Source organism: Hylaeus volcanicus, unplaced genomic scaffold, assembly GCF_026283585.1.
Source record: "Hylaeus volcanicus isolate JK05 unplaced genomic scaffold, UHH_iyHylVolc1.0_haploid 12221, whole genome shotgun sequence".
Taxonomy (NCBI): domain Eukaryota; kingdom Metazoa; phylum Arthropoda; class Insecta; order Hymenoptera; family Colletidae; genus Hylaeus; species Hylaeus volcanicus.
Window position 1 is genome coordinate 719,936 of NW_026533163.1, and position 14,881 is coordinate 734,816.

The 14,881-nt window shown below is 31.8% G+C and overlaps 3 protein-coding genes and 1 non-coding gene across 23 annotated transcripts; 2 read left to right on the plus strand and 2 right to left on the minus strand.

The window, feature by feature from the left end:
- Positions 1-230: 230 nt before the first annotated feature.
- LOC128883162 (H/ACA ribonucleoprotein complex non-core subunit NAF1-like) lies at positions 231-3,768 on the plus strand. 8 transcript variants are annotated; one of them, XM_054135233.1, is made up of 12 exons: positions 242-946; positions 1,010-1,100; positions 1,167-1,458; positions 1,529-1,669; positions 1,730-1,799; positions 1,858-1,898; positions 1,955-2,126; positions 2,196-2,230; positions 2,290-2,355; positions 2,459-2,593; positions 2,649-2,716; positions 2,775-3,768. In XM_054135233.1, exons 3-12 carry the CDS (start codon positions 1,288-1,290, stop codon positions 3,427-3,429), a joined length of 1,554 nt encoding a protein of 517 aa, XP_053991208.1. In that variant the 5' UTR covers positions 242-946; positions 1,010-1,100; positions 1,167-1,287; the 3' UTR covers positions 3,430-3,768. The 8 variants fall into 8 exon arrangements, with proteins under 8 accessions (XP_053991209.1, XP_053991208.1, XP_053991201.1 ...); XM_054135226.1 differs by having other exon boundaries at positions 243-946; positions 2,290-2,400; XM_054135229.1 differs by having other exon boundaries at positions 243-946; positions 1,172-1,458; positions 2,290-2,400.
- Positions 3,769-6,369: 2,601 nt separating this feature from the next.
- LOC128883305 (uncharacterized) lies at positions 6,370-7,815 on the plus strand. The gene is made up of 7 exons (XM_054135514.1): positions 6,370-6,764; positions 6,817-6,893; positions 6,936-7,011; positions 7,063-7,224; positions 7,277-7,449; positions 7,500-7,616; positions 7,677-7,815. The coding sequence occupies exons 3-7, from the start codon at positions 6,980-6,982 to the stop codon at positions 7,742-7,744; spliced, it is 552 nt and encodes a 183-aa protein (XP_053991489.1). The 5' UTR covers positions 6,370-6,764; positions 6,817-6,893; positions 6,936-6,979; the 3' UTR covers positions 7,745-7,815.
- A 584-nt stretch (positions 7,816-8,399) lies between these two features.
- LOC128883301 (SUMO-activating enzyme subunit 2-like) lies at positions 8,400-13,608 on the minus strand. Of its 13 annotated transcripts, none has more exons than XR_008458850.1 (17): positions 13,466-13,608; positions 13,265-13,383; positions 13,029-13,199; positions 12,476-12,951; positions 12,181-12,407; positions 12,062-12,127; positions 11,908-12,000; positions 11,439-11,587; positions 11,152-11,384; positions 10,887-11,048; positions 10,683-10,791; positions 10,420-10,608; positions 10,174-10,296; positions 9,940-10,066; positions 9,265-9,862; positions 9,135-9,188; positions 8,419-9,008 (listed from the first exon to the last, which is right to left on the minus strand). XR_008458850.1 is itself a non-coding variant. In XM_054135509.1 (15 exons), exons 4-15 carry the CDS (start codon positions 12,529-12,531, stop codon positions 9,501-9,503), a joined length of 1,896 nt encoding a protein of 631 aa, XP_053991484.1. In that variant the 5' UTR covers positions 12,532-12,951; positions 13,029-13,199; positions 13,265-13,383; positions 13,466-13,608; the 3' UTR covers positions 8,419-9,500. The 13 variants fall into 13 exon arrangements, 2 of the variants coding, with proteins under 2 accessions (XP_053991484.1, XP_053991486.1); XR_008458848.1 differs by having other exon boundaries at positions 8,419-9,033; XR_008458849.1 differs by having other exon boundaries at positions 9,135-9,201.
- A 970-nt stretch (positions 13,609-14,578) lies between these two features.
- On the minus strand, positions 14,579-14,651 carry Trnaa-agc (transfer RNA alanine (anticodon AGC)). Its single transcript has one exon. It is a non-coding gene; the product is annotated as a tRNA-Ala (tRNA).
- Between the last annotated feature and the right edge of the window lie 230 nt (positions 14,652-14,881).

Genomic DNA, 14,881 nt, shown 5'->3' on the forward strand with positions numbered 1-14,881 from the left:
CCCCATTGAAAATGTGTATTAATAAGCCGCGAAATAAACACGGCGTTTTTTTTCGTTGAACAAAAAATAAGAGTTTTTAAATTTTTTTTAGTAGAAAAAGCTTTTTGTTCTGTATATTTTGGAAAATAATCAATTTCGCTTTTTTTTTGCTTTTTCATTGTACCACACAAACTTTCATTTGGGGCAATGGATGTTATGTTTTCTTGTGGAAGAGTATATAATTGATGTAATAAATATAAAAGAGTTAATGGTTTAATATCGCCAGCGTATACCGTTGGCATAACAGAAGGACATAAAATCCATTTTTGTTTCAACGTCGAAGGAATAGTATAATTATTCATTTTGTTAGTAACATCTGTCGTAAAATAGAGCGGCCGATTTAAGTTTAATAGATTTATTTTTTCTGGATTTATCGTCATCGTAGCGGCGACAATAATACGTTGTGGTCGATGCACACAAAAAGAAGCAATTTTATTCATTTCAACAATCCAATTTTGATATCTTTGATCTAATAATCTATCAGCTTCATCCATAACAATCCATTGTAAATGAGACCAGCGCAAAACATTGTTTTCTTTAACCTTCTGAGAAGGTATATAGTTTATTAAGTTTTGAACAACCATGAGAGAAGTATAGAAAGAATTCGTTACAAATTTATCAACGAAACGACCTGGAGTTCCTATAATAATTTTGGGGCTCTTTTCTAAAAAATGATGTACAGTATCTAAACCAGTAGGATTTGTGGCGATTTGTAAAGATTTCGATTCTTCACTTAGCGTTTCGCTACTAGATAAGCAAATAATATTGATCAGCTTTTCGGGATGCTGACTCTTATCACAAAATAAACTAAAAACTGTTGATATTTGCTCAGTCAATTCTCGAGTAGGAGCTACAACAAGAGCAAGAATTTCAGATGATTCACTGAAATAAGCATATGACATGATAGGTAAGACATAACAAAGGGTTTTTCCTTCACCCGTGGGTGCTGTAATAACAACATCACTCGTAGAATTCTGCACTAGACTGAAAACCTTTGGTTTCAATAAAAAATGTACCGCTGCTTTTTGAATCGGTGTGAGATGAATAAACTTTAACGTATTGTAAAAAACATCTTGTATAGTTTGATGACAATCGTTCAAAATATTGTCCTCTTCTGACATATCCAGTTCAGGTTCTTCGAAATGTGAAGAATTCACCATGATCGTTCGTCCATGCCATGAAACGTCACATGTCGACGTCATTTTTCACTCACAAGAACAATAAACCTATGACAGTTTTTGTAGCACAATGCAGGACCAGAGGGGCTTCCACTGGGACTACCTGGTTTTCGTTTTGGATAGCTTGAACAAAGCAACGTGCATTGAATTCCCCTACTTGCTCAAGTTAAACTTCATTTTTTTAAAAAGAAAAATGAGCATCACTGATGCCAAGGGAAACGTAAATTGTGATTTTCAACAGGTAGTGTTCTATTTAGGTGTTCGATGAAAAAGGGTTTGCACGAGAATCACCATGTCCTCCACTTTCACAGGTACTGATTCAACACACTGAAAATGATTTAAAGCCTAAGGAATCTTTTGATCCAAGTTTCAACCAAGTTAATGAGCCTCTTCTTATCATAGATGGAGAGGCTGAAGTAGACGATTTGTTATTTGCTGCATGTTTTGCCAACGTACGTTCTAGTCGACCCAAAAATCATTCTAAACACCTTTACGTTTTTTATGCCACATAGTATGAATCAGCGGCTTTAAAGCGAATGGAGTTGCTGCTTGAAACAAAGCCAGTCACTCAGACGTGTTCAGGTCATAGAAACCTTTATTTCAATTTACAATGCAGTCATTCCGCGTTATTTTGTCACAGAGAATGTCACGGAAGATATATTAAAGCTTCACAATTTACAGGTCACGTTACAGAGAACAATTTTCTGTAAACTAACACGCAACTCCTTTGATTGTAGTGTATAACGGATGATGATGAGGAGGAGGAGGAAGACGTAGAACAGGAAGACACAGATGAAAAAACTATTTTTTTAAAAAGAGAGTCGCAAGAAGAATCCTTGTCCGATTGCGACTATGACAGTAATGAAGATAGCTCTTTCCCGACAAAAAAAAAAAATAAAGACACTCAAGGTAGGTGTTAAAGCGTTTTTAAGCCTACAAAATCACACACACATTATTCATTTTTTCGGACTGAGTTAGAATCGACGAAGACTCAAAGTCTTTGCGGGTTCAAAGTAATGTGAATTGCTTTTTCTTTTATTAAAATGTTATCCTATCTTACTGTATTGTATAGCCTATTGTGTTTGAAAATCTTCCCGATGTAGTGAATGATTCTATAGAGTTAATTCACATTGGAAAAGTACGTTCAAAAATGGGAAAAACTGTTGTTATAGAATCAATCAATGTAATACAACGTAGTCCTATTGAATAAAGTTGATGATGTAGTGTCTTACGTATTGCAGAAATCAAAACCTGTTGATTTGGGTTCGGTTTTATGTACTTCTTCTCGACATGTTCTAGGAATCGTTTCTGATACTTTTGGTCCTGTCGCCTCTCCATTCTACCTTGTATGTGATATAAAAGTGGATGTTGTCGAGGTATTCTTTTCAGAACATTTCAAAATGTTAATTTTCAAGTATAACATGAGTTCAGGCGGACGATATTTACGCGGACGGAAATAATTTTACGTTTATATTTAATGGGAACGAAAAACAAACTTTGTATTTAAAAAATTCTCATTTTTTATTTTTTCCTTAAAAATTTTTTTTTTCTATTTAGAGAGGAAAAACAAACAGAATCTACTCAAACACCCTGCCAAAATATGCAACGTCATCCTATTAAAAATAGAAGAAAAAACATCCACTTAGTTTGTCACAAGCAGCATGTCAAGAAAAATTTACACCCTCAGATTTTAAATAAAACCGATATGGGAAACAACTTCGACAGCTATCAAAATACGGAGACCTCCATCTTGCATAACTGTGTAGACAACTCTTTTATAAATCAAACGCGTTGTCAAGAACGACCACCTTGGTCTTACCAGACGCCTCAGACAGTCAATCCTCATTTTACTCATTATACTCATACCTTTCACCAACCCTTACCATCGAACATTCCCAATAGTTTAAATTCAGAAACGCTTAATCTTCCCACTCGTTCTTTATATCAAAACTTTTCCGCTTATCCACCCAGCCAATCGGTGCCAACGCGATTTCAGTCTAGCCAATGTGTCGCAAATCAATTTTCCTCCAACCAATGCGTCCCGAACCATTTCGCAAAGAATACGTATCAAGTGTCCAACATTTATAACGGTGTGCAGCGATCACCACCACCACCACCACCGCAATTCTTTTCTACACACACGACAGAACATCAAAATCCAGACCCTTTTCAAAAGCATGCAGAAACGTTTACCTATCGCTTTGATAGGTAATAAGCTTACCGTATCGCCCCTACACGCATTTTTTTTCAAGTAGCCTTACAAAATCATCTCATTACGTAACTTGGGTTTCATAGTATCAGTGTTTAAAACTTTACCATTTAATTGACTTTAAGACTAAAAAGCTTCGATGGATACTTCAAAAGTATACTACCATTCCCATTAAAACGGGTTTTTTTGTTGTAATAGAACCGCATCATAACATAACGAAAAAATAGTCGTTAAACAAAAGATTTTTTATTTACCAGAAATTTTTTTTTAAACTGAAAAAAAATATTTTAATAAATAACAAAATTTAAATAAAAATTAAAAAAAACTTTTTAATAAATTCAAACTGGATATTACTTGTGATTGTAAATGAAAAACTATAACAGTTGTTATTTTTGAAAGAGAATCATAAAGTATAGCGAAATGATTTTAAGGCGAGTACTTTGAAAAGTTAATTTTTTTTTGGCGAATAAACATTTTAAAAAAATTATAAACAATACAAAAAATATCGTGGATGCAGTGTAATACTAGAAGCTAATAAAATTTTGCTGGATATAGTATGTTTCCATACGTAAGCAAAAAATAAAATACGATACAATTTTCAACATTAGGAAACCCGTTCTCTAAGGTTTAAAACGGTAAAGATATAATTTTTTTATAGAAGATTAAAAAAAATTTTAGCAACGTAACCATATCATTCAAATCTGAGAGAGATCAAAAGCGAAATAGCCAGTTTCAGTGCGTTCACAGTTGTTTTGTGGAACAGTAAAAAAAAGAATTTTGTAAAACAAATAATGTTGTTTAAAACCCTCCTCTACGGCTTCGTTGCAATAAAACACGGCTAATTCGAGGTACTTGAATCAACGTTTCCGCTTTTTTCGTTAGATTTTCCCGGTAAAGCTTGGATACATTCTGGGGATTGTACGATTTTAAGGAATAAACCTCGCACCGGTGACTAATGTTGATTTCAAAAAACATATGACACCACTGTAAGAATTTGTGTCTAACTTTGCATATTTTTAATACCTCTGTTTTTTAGTTAGATTTGTTTCAAAAGAAGCGTCAAAAGAGTTTTCACGCTGCGAAGAAACTTCTTGTATATTTTTTTTGACAGGATCTCTATAGTCTATAAATGTTGCAAAAAAAACATAACTGGATTTGAATAAGGAAAGCACAGTGTTGTGAAACATATACCTAGCCAAGCATAGTTTGTCGTGGATGATTTCTTCTTCAACTGCGCCTGAGCTTCTTGTTTATCATCAAAAACAAACGGTTGGATTAAAGGAAAATGCTTGCTACTTTTTGTATTTTCCACAGTTTCGGTAGCTGAAATTTGTTTTTTTTTTTTCGTCTTCTGTTGTTTCATACTAGGTTTAAAACGAAAATCGTACTTTTTACTTGGATACTAAACGTGATCTTTTTCTACCAGTCACACACTATTCGTCACAGTGGAATTTAGTATAATAAATGTTTATTATATAAAAAAATAATAAAGCAACTCGCAAGTTACTTTTGCCTTGCATCGCTTATTAGAATTTTTTAAAGTATTGTTTGCACAGGATTCTGATTGATCAATAATTGCAATAATTATCATACAAAAAAATGTCGTTACTTTGTTAGGAATTAATGTTGTAGTATAATAGAGCCGAAAATATGCTTTCATTTGAAGATTTGACCGTTGTTTCATTCTTAGCATGCTATTTTTTCAATTTTTCTTCAATACCGCACTCTTATAATACTACTGAATAAATTGCACTTCTTACGGTTTTACCTTGTTTTTACAAAAATTTTGGCTTTGCGCATTAAGTAAGCTGTGTGCCACTTTAAGTGAAAGTTTTCAAACAATGGTTGATGGGTTGGACGCTTTATTTGAAAGGCTTACAACAACAAGTGCGGTAAAAATAACTCAATCAAAAAAAAAAAATTAAAGAGTTCTATATTATCAACAAAAATCAGAACTGGTAGAAATGATCAAATACAACATGAGCCAAATTTAAACCAACTTAAACCCACACTTCATCGACTTGTGCAATTTGCTCCTTTCAATTCAGTACTCAATCACATTATATCCTACATGCTCTCACCGTCAGTCGGTCCTGTTGTACATCTACCACACAATCTTAATGGTTCTGATACCTACGGTATTCTTTCTCATGACTCAAAACAACCAAGCGAGCCAATTATTTGGATTTTAAACACCTTAGAATATTATGTAGGTTTGACGGAGTATTTTAAAATACAATCTAGATAACCGTGCGATGATGGATCAGTTATCGGATGTCTACCTAGCAAGTAATTATACTTTTCAAAAGCTTTTCAATATAAAATCCTGTTACGATAGTAAGTATAGGTGTACAATGGGTGCAACTAATTAATCGGTGAATAAATTTTTTTGAATAGAGGAAAAAGACGTAGACCAGTATAGTGAGGACTCGTGGGATGACGTCATACAAACCTTATTAACAACTTTAAAAAAGTGGAACCGAGAGGACTCTAGGACAGACACGAATAACATCTATGACGACATTGTCGAGTATTTAAACGGTAACTCTACTTCATAAAGAATGCATAACTTCTTTAATTGATTAAAGCGTCTTAACCTTTCAGATGTTTTAAAAACTAAGGATTGGAATAAAATTTTGTTTCATAACAATTTTTGTATGTTCAGTATAATGGAAACCCTGTTTTGTCAACTTGTTAATTATTTTTTTAAACAGCTAACCAAAATCGTGTGGTTGAACCTAAAAAAGAAATTCATTCAAAAAAGAACTGCCAAATGAAAGGAAAAAACATATCATTTTTTTCAAACAACGTTTTATGGCTTCCGGTCACCGTATTTTTACAACTATCGGCATTTAAAGTAAGCTAGAATAGTCAAGGACTATCGTCCAGACTTCTTTCTTCTGTTAACGTAGCATCACTTAGAAAATAGGCACATCTTGTGACCAACTTATCAACGCCTGTAAATATTCCAAAACACTCAAGGTTGGACGGTTTCCTCCATGCATTGGTCATAGATGCGCAGAAAGCATTATTGGTTTCATTTCTAGCACTAACTGGGATCAAAGCGTTTTTGGAAGACACACTTGCAATGTAGGGGTGCCTCAAGACTCGTTTGATCTCCAAAATGCATCAAAGAGTGCATCCCATCAAGCAACATGTGGCGGAATAGAAAATGAATTTGACCACTGTGAAGAAAGTTCAAGTCTTTTAAAAACAGCGATTAATCGACTTTTGACCACCTTAAATCCATCCGTAAGAGATACTCAAGTTGTGCCTGCGGATCATACTATTGGAGAGTGGTATATTGGTCGGTATTGGCCAACACGTCATCATTTTAAGTAAAAGAACATGTATAAATATATGATGATTTAAAAATCGAAAAAATTGTAGAGAATTACAGAAACAACTGCACGAGCGTATTTTTTTTATAGATAACCTTCCATTAGAATGTTCTCCGTCAGTTATTGGTACTCAGATCAAGCATTTGGTATCCTAACAAAATTTTTCAGAATTGTTCTTTGACAAACGACAAATTCCTGTGAAACACGTTAGTATGCCTAGATTTTGCGATTCAAAAAAAAACAAGTAAAACGATTCGATTTTATTTTTAAACTGTTGTTTTTATATTAAAAAAAGAGGGTTTGCCTTTGTAGAGTGTTCGTGTGCCTCACATGTTCAACAAGGAATTGACATGCTACATGGAAAACCGGCTCGAACACTTTATACTACAGAGAACGGAATCATGTGTACACTGACACCACGAAACTCACGTCCTCTCTTTTGTTGTTCACATTCAGAGTAAAAATAAAAAAAAAAAAGTCCCAATTATAAGTTAATTTACATATCTCAGATGGTTTACGCTAAAGTCCAAAAGGAAGAATGTTAATAGTCTAGGATATTTTCGGGAAAACAAAACAAAAGCATTACTTTCAGAAAAACATGAATCTTTTCATTGGGTGGCTATTGAACCGATTGAATATTCAGTATCTCCATTAGAACTAATGCAATTTATTCAGCACAGCGGTACTGTAAAGCAATATCATTTGCCGCTCAGTACAAGAAAGTATGTGTAGTAGTACCTCTTGAAGTTTACTTTCCTCCTCATTCAATGAAAGCCTTGGTTAAATTATCTAGCGAACAAGATGCCCATTACCTGTGTTTTGATATTCTTATTTGTAGAAGAAGTCTTGGTAGAAAATTGTATTTTTTCAAAATATTAAAAAATTTTTTTTTTTTGTCATGTTCCTAAGGTGGCTCCTACGGAACTACTGCTCGAATAACTAATAACCCTTTGGAATCAAGCGAGTGGGATGCATAATACGATATATTAATAAACGGTTTTCATTTGTCACCTTAACTTACAACAATTAAACACTAACAGAAAGTGGGGTACAAAAGTAGCAAACTTGCTGCTTCTCGTAATACACGATTTTTTTTAGATACTGAAAATCAGAACACGTTTAAACTGTGAAATAACTTTAATGCGCTGATACTTTGATGTGAAAATTGATCAGTATCACTAGGTCAAAAATTATTAAAAAATCTGAAATTAATAATGAGAAGGTAAACGAAGCTTTTTCATTTGCAGCTCTACTTCTGTGTTTTCTTCAAATGCAAAACATAGTCACTTAGCTTTAATATTAATAGTCCATAATACATTTAAGCTAAAACAAAAATAATGCATACTTTGTGACAATTGTTTTAAAACCGAAAGTGAAATCTTTGGCTTGCTTTATAAAGTGTTTGCGGAGTTTCTACAAAGTTTATACAAAATAACCTTTGAAACATTTTTAAACCAAAACAAATAAATTGGCGTTATTAAAAAAAGGTTAAAGGCTTTCAAAAATATTAGACTGCGCACTTTTTTTTTACATCCCTGTTTCTATTTGAAGTTTTCTCGTTTAAGAAACTTATCGCATGAGGACCCTAATGTGTGGAAGTACTTTTATGTTAATTCAATAATCAACAAAGAAATATTGGACAGACGTTGAAATACAAGAAAAATTTTTTGAAATTAGATTTTTTTTTTGTTTTAACAACATTTCCGTTAAAAATATGCATTGTGCTATTGTTTTTTATTAAAAAGAAAATTATTCAGATATCTTTTCCCTATAAGTGAACAAAATAGTACTTTTTAAAAAACAATGAGTGAATATAATAACGCACAATGGAAAGTGAATCCACAAATGTTAGTATATCCTGGGGGAAGTCGAATAGCAATTCATATTTATTCAAAAGATGAATTATATTCCACTCATATTTCTTTAAGAAATTTTAACGAACCCGCTAAGCAATTTAATATACAGCGAGAAAGTTTTTTCTTGAATCCCACAGATTCTCTTCAATTTTCTCATAATTTTATTGACAAACATAATTTCACCTTGCCTATGACACAAACAGTGTGTGAAAAATATTGGAACCGTGTTAACTATGCTCATCTTATTCAAAATATGAGCAGAATTACATATCCCAAACGTCGAAATTATGAAAATTATTTTACCTCCTGTATATTCCAGAAACTTGTTTAACTTGTTGCGTTCATGTAGAGAAAGAAGGAATGAAACACTGTCGACCTAAATGGCCTATAACAAAAAATTTTGTAGCCACCTAATAATAAAACCTTTATTTTTTCCACCAAAACTATTTTTAAATTGTTTTAAATAAAACATTTGCATTTTTTTATAATCTTCAAAAAAAATAATCCTTACCCACTACATGGGATATATTTTTTTTTTTTGGTGAAGAGATTCAGTTCAATTTTTCTGTAGAGTAAAACTAAAAATTTCTACTTCTGATAATGTGATACAAAGGAGAAGACGATTTAAATAAGCAACGTACTTTGAGACGTAAATTCCATATATAATTAGTTGGTGATAAAAATACGTTAGTGAATAGCTTTTAGTACAGTATAAGATAATATATATGATTGTTATATCGTTTGGACAGAAAAAAGGCATTGCTAATTTAAAAGTTTTCACGTTATAGTTACATGCATTTTCAAAATAAAGATAACGTTGTTTTTTTTTTTTTTTTTTGTCAACCACGCTAATTTAATTTAGACCTAACGTTTCGCATTAATTTTTTTCGACTGAGAAGTTGTTCGAAGAAACGAGTTGGGTACAAAGTTTTTTTGGAGGGCATCTATGACTATTGATAGGAAAATTTAAAGCGTTACGCGATCTTTTGTCAACGACACATTCTTTCTCATGCGTCTGACAAGATTCAACACGATATAATTTTTGCAGCGGTAAAATAGAATTCGGAGCGGAAACACTTCTAAACTCTTCATCATTTGAAAGTTGAGAATAAATAAAAGAATCTTCTAGTATTTCCAATTCAAGTTGCATGTGAATCGACAAAAGATCCGCGACGTATAAACGCGTACCATTCACAATACCCCAAGACGGTAATGACAAATCTATTTTTTTTGAAAATTCTACCAACCCCATAAACGTGCAACATTTCTTTGGAATTTCGTTAAAAGAAAAAAAACAAATTCGGAAAAGAAATTACCTGAATCGTCTAGTTCAATATCTGGTTCATAAATACAAATTTGTTTTTCTTTAAATTGAACAATTGGTTTATCGTAGCGTAATTCCTTTTGAATTAAAATAGATAAAAAATGTCTTAATGTCCAAGCCTAAGAAATAAAAAAAAACAATGCAGGTGTATTTTTTTTGAAGAAGATTCAAATTTCGCACATTGTCACATTAATAATTATATTAGTGGCATGACACAATAACACACCTGAAGATCATGAAGAAAAATAAATAACTTTTTTAGTTGGCAAACGTAACAATTTGATTTAGGAGGCTCTAATGCATCAGGTAGAAGAAGAAACGGTCCTATGGAAAATTGTTTAATCCAAATCTATTGATATGAATAGATGTCAAAAAAAGGGAAACAATTATAAGTATTATATTTTAATAATTTTTTGTTATATTAAAAAAATTATATATCATCGGCGAAATTTTGTGGAAGGTTTTTTCTTACATGTTTTATATTATGTTGATTTAATTTTTCTAAATCAAAATTAGATGTTTTTTTAGAAAGCTTAATGGAGGCAAACTTAAGCCACAAAATATTCATAGCTTGCGAAGCTTGTAAAGCGGAAACAATAGCATTAGCTGAAGCAATCGCTGGGATTATAGCATTAGCGATTGATTTTATTTCCCAACAGCTCTAAAACACCCAAATAATTTTTTTTATACAAAAGCTGACTAAATTGATACGCAGTGTTAGATTGAAAATCCTACCATAAGTGGAATATTGAAATTATACATTCGTAAATTGGACGCCGCAGTAATAAAATTAAGACAAACCGGATCATCTTTATTAAAAACTAAAAAGGCTTTCCGTTGACGCCTAATAGAAGAAACAAGTCAATAGTAGCCTTTACGTATGATACCAAAAGTATTAATTATTTATTGAAGGTAAATCACAATGTATAAAAAGAATACCGTTGAAGAAGGGATTTACAAAAGGACTCAACAAAATAGTAAACACATTTATCTAAGGACCAAGGAATCTGACTGTTGCTTTCCTCTTTAGATTGTGTCATAAAGTTGTACGTTGATTTCAATTCAAAATCAGCTGAAAAAATGTTTACAGTCGAAATTGGTCTACGAAAATTAAGTTGACACGGTACAAAATTGTCAAAACTATAATTCGAATTTTTGTTTTTGTGAATTAAAAACACGTGGAGAACTATAGAATTACACTTACCTTAAAATTTTACTATTGATTGGTTGGATAAAGTGTGTATGTTGCCTTATGTCTAAATCAAATATTTTCTGAAAAGTGTTATAGCATATTTCCATAACATTTTTTTGCGAGGCATTATTTTCAGAATTATCATCCTTCCAGAAATCAGACTCGATGTCCAATAAAAGGTTGTCTTGTTTAACTTCACCAAAAAGAAGTTCATAAAAGTATTTAGACCATGCGATACAATGCTCCTATAAATGAACAATCATTTAGTCGGTACGTTATAAACGCAATGTAACTCTGACAGCTTTATGAGGTGTTGAACGAATGGTACAAATAGGAAATGTTTTTTGTCGAGGCATGGGATTACACTCATAACACTTTGTTGTATTTTTTATGACGGGTGTTACTTGACCATTATAACCCGAAGATCCCGCATCAACAAGGGGTATATCTACACAATAAAAGAAAACAGACAACTTTAAATTAATCAATAGAAACCTTTAAGCAGAGGTTGTCTTTTAGCTTCAGGAGGTTCAAAACGCTTAGGAACGCCACTCCATCGAGAAGCACTACGTCTAGAAAAGTATACTAATTTTGTGTAAATCTATTTTAATAATAATTACAAAAGATACATCTAGATAAACAATATTGCCTAAATGAATCTTTTATGCACTCTATTTAGAACGATTCCCGTTAGGAAACAATTTTTCAGAAAAGAATGAAAACCTCTGTTTTTAAGTGGCAACTATTCGGTTCTTTTATATAAACCACCTAGAGAAATGCAAATCCGGTTAACGTATATACGAGCTTCATTGTTATCTAAAGCGTTTAAAATGATATCATATTTATTAAAAAAAGCTACATCTGAAACAAAACCAACAACATAGTTATTTTAAAATTAAATGTTTGTGCATGCTGTTCTCACCGAAACAAGAATCTTTAATATTCTTATAATACGATGTAATTTTTATTTTTGGACATAGTTTAAGAACTGCTCATTTTTGAATACAAATGTCAATGCTGGTAGACACTCTGTAAGCTTACGAGTATCGCGCGCTGCATAAGCTTTACTTTCCCCAACATTTGATTTGTTAAAAAGCAATTGTCTATTAAGATTTGTTGCATCCACAGTATCCAAATCAATAATGTCAAATTGAGTGAATCCTGAAAAGATTAAATTTTTTAATAGTTCACATCCAATGCCTCCGGCGCCAACTACAAGCAGGTTTGCGTTTTGTATTATATTTAGTTTTTCTTTTGAAAAACATAACCTGAAAAAGGGATTATACTCAAGATAAAAAATGTTTTTTTTTAAAAAATTGGAATATGTCAATATTACCCTAGCGACTCCTCAAAGGATATACTACTGATACTTTCTTTTTTCGGCCAACCCATCTTTTTTCTTCAGAATGCTTTAGGTGCAACCATGAAAGTTTTTAAATATGTGCAAGACAATCGCTAAGCTCTAAGACGAAAATCCATTATTTATGTGGCACAGTGTTAAATTATCAGTTTTTTTCTTGATGCTCAATAATACATATACAAATTTAAATTTTAATAAATTTCGAAGAAAAATTATCGATAAACTAAAACAGAATATGCCATTAACATGTAATTTATTATGTAGAAAAATTAACTATTCAAAGATTTTATTTTTATATATGGCTAAAGTCGTATTAAGCCACATGACTGAAATTGTTTCGCTGAAAGAGTAATTAAAAAAATCATCTTTAGTAAGGGGTTTAAAAATTATTTTTTAGTAGCAAGTAATACAATAGTTGCCACGACGCAAACAATTATCAGTGTCAATAGTATCTAAACAAAATATCAAAAGAATTGTGTTTAGTAAAAGACGTTACCATCCATTTAGTAGAGAAATTGATGCAACTTACTCTAACGCAAGGATCTGAAGCCGTGTTACGCGCGATTTTGGACACCACACTCCTTGCACTTTCTGTGTCCTTATTTATAGAAGTTAATTCATTATCTACTTGATTCATTTGTGCTAATTGATTATCCATTGTTTCCACCACATTTTTTCCAATCTCATCAGCATCATTCACCTAAGCAATAAAGAGGGAAAAATTGAAAAAGAAAAGAAATTAAATAAAAATTACAATTTTGTTACCAAAAAACGAATATTATCAACAGCTTTTTGGGTAGAATCTTGCACTGCATCACCCTTGTTGGCTAATTTTTGAAGCAACAATTTCGGTTTGTCTTGAGAATCTTCACTGAATGGTAGTTCTATTTAACGAAGAAAGGAAATAAAATTTCTTCCGTGTTGTTCAGAGTATGCAAATAGATCATTGCATTATTTTTAAATTACCTGCTTCTAAGTCTTCTCTATCTATTTGATTTTTTAATGAAAAAAGCTCATTCTTGGCATTTTCGTAAGTGGTACGAGTTTGATTCATCCATATATTCCATCGCCCTAATTCTTCCGGATCATCGATAGTATTTAATTCGAGCAAAAATGTTTCTAAACCAGTTTTAATAAGATAACATGTATTTTCGGCTTTTTGAATCTTTTCTTTTCGAATGGATGAGTCACCATGCTTGATTAGTTTTTGAGACAGCTGAAGTTCTTTAATATGTTCCTCTACAACATAAGCCTGAGACTCAATGGAGAATGACATTTTATATTCATTCAGTTAAAATTTTATATTAATTGATCCATTAAAGGATCAAATGATCATTTTTTTGTGGGTATAATCTGACGGAAAATCCGAAATGACAAGTCCAGCAACTTGATGCAAGCTTCTCCTATTCAAACAGATTTTATTTAAGGTAATCTACCCACAAAATTTTCATTTTCTTTAACGCACGTAATTGATGAGACCGATAGTTTCTTTTATAAGATATGTTTATGCATCAAGTATCACGATTATATTATTTTTTAATAATAAATTTATTGTTTATAAAAGCTTGTTGGTTTTCATTTTTTTGTTACGTTTCAAACCAAAATCAGAGGAACACAAAAACATTCCATACAGTCATGTTTTCTAAACATAACCAAATTTTTTTAATGGGTTTTCCACAATTGATTTCTTTATTTTTACCATGAGAAATTCCATTCAATAAGACGGTATTTTTTTGAAAAATAGATTGATCGTATGCGCCATGTAGAATGACTTGTTCTTACATCACATAGTTGCTAATAACAAACACCAAATAATTTTTTTTTACAAATGCACACACACTAAAAATTTTTTATTCGAGAACATGCTTTTTTTTTTTTCGCGTACTTATTTTTAGAAAACTTCCTTATGTCTAATGTGAACATGTTTTAATGAAAGTTATTCGTTAAAAATCGATACTTGTTATTTGGGCATTAGACAATCGAATTATATTGTAGGAATATATACAAAAGCAGCGCTTTTGTAAAGCCTGTAACTGATCGCTTGTATGATCCAATACATATAAAAGTTTATTTTTATTTTGGACGACCTGGGCATCGATCCCAGTACCTCTCGCATGCTAAGCGAGCGCTCTACCATTTGAGCTAGACGCCCTTTACGTAACGTATAAATCGTTACTGGCCTTGAGGCGTTAGTTCAAATTTAATCATTTATATTTAAGTTGTGCAAAATTTTTGTATTTGAGAAAAAAAGGAATTTATTAATAAGTTTTTTTTTTTTGAAAATGCATATTAACTTTTACTACACAAAAAAAAAATATTTTTATTCATTTCATATTGTATACTACGCTGTTTTCGATAATTTAAACAAAGGTTGTATTATTT

Bases quoted from the DNA above. Each gene is read 5' to 3' on its own strand.
- LOC128883162 (XM_054135227.1), top strand. From the start codon at position 1,288: ATGCAGGACCAGAGGGGCTTCCACTGGGACTACCTGGTTTTCGTTTTG. The intron at 2,231-2,289 runs GTAATGTGAATT...TGTATTGTATAG, and splicing joins AAAGTCTTTGCGGGTTCAAA to CCTATTGTGTTTGAAAATCT. The intron at 2,401-2,458 runs GTAATACAACGT...TACGTATTGCAG, and splicing joins TTGTTATAGAATCAATCAAT to AAATCAAAACCTGTTGATTT.
- LOC128883305 (XM_054135514.1), top strand. From the start codon at position 6,980: ATGCCTAGATTTTGCGATTCAAAAAAAAACAA. The intron at 7,012-7,062 runs GTAAAACGATTC...TATTAAAAAAAG, and splicing joins TGCGATTCAAAAAAAAACAA to AGGGTTTGCCTTTGTAGAGT. The intron at 7,450-7,499 runs GTACTGTAAAGC...AAGTATGTGTAG, and splicing joins GCAATTTATTCAGCACAGCG to TAGTACCTCTTGAAGTTTAC.
- LOC128883301 (XM_054135509.1), bottom strand. From the start codon at position 12,531: ATGGGTTGGCCGAAAAAAGAAAGTATCAGTAGTATATCCTTTGAGGAG. The intron at 12,128-12,180 runs GTAAGCTTACAG...AAAAATGAGCAG, and splicing joins TTATGCAGCGCGCGATACTC to TTCTTAAACTATGTCCAAAA. The intron at 9,863-9,939 runs GTAATTTCTTTT...TGGGGTTGGTAG, and splicing joins TATTGAACTAGACGATTCAG to AATTTTCAAAAAAAATAGAT.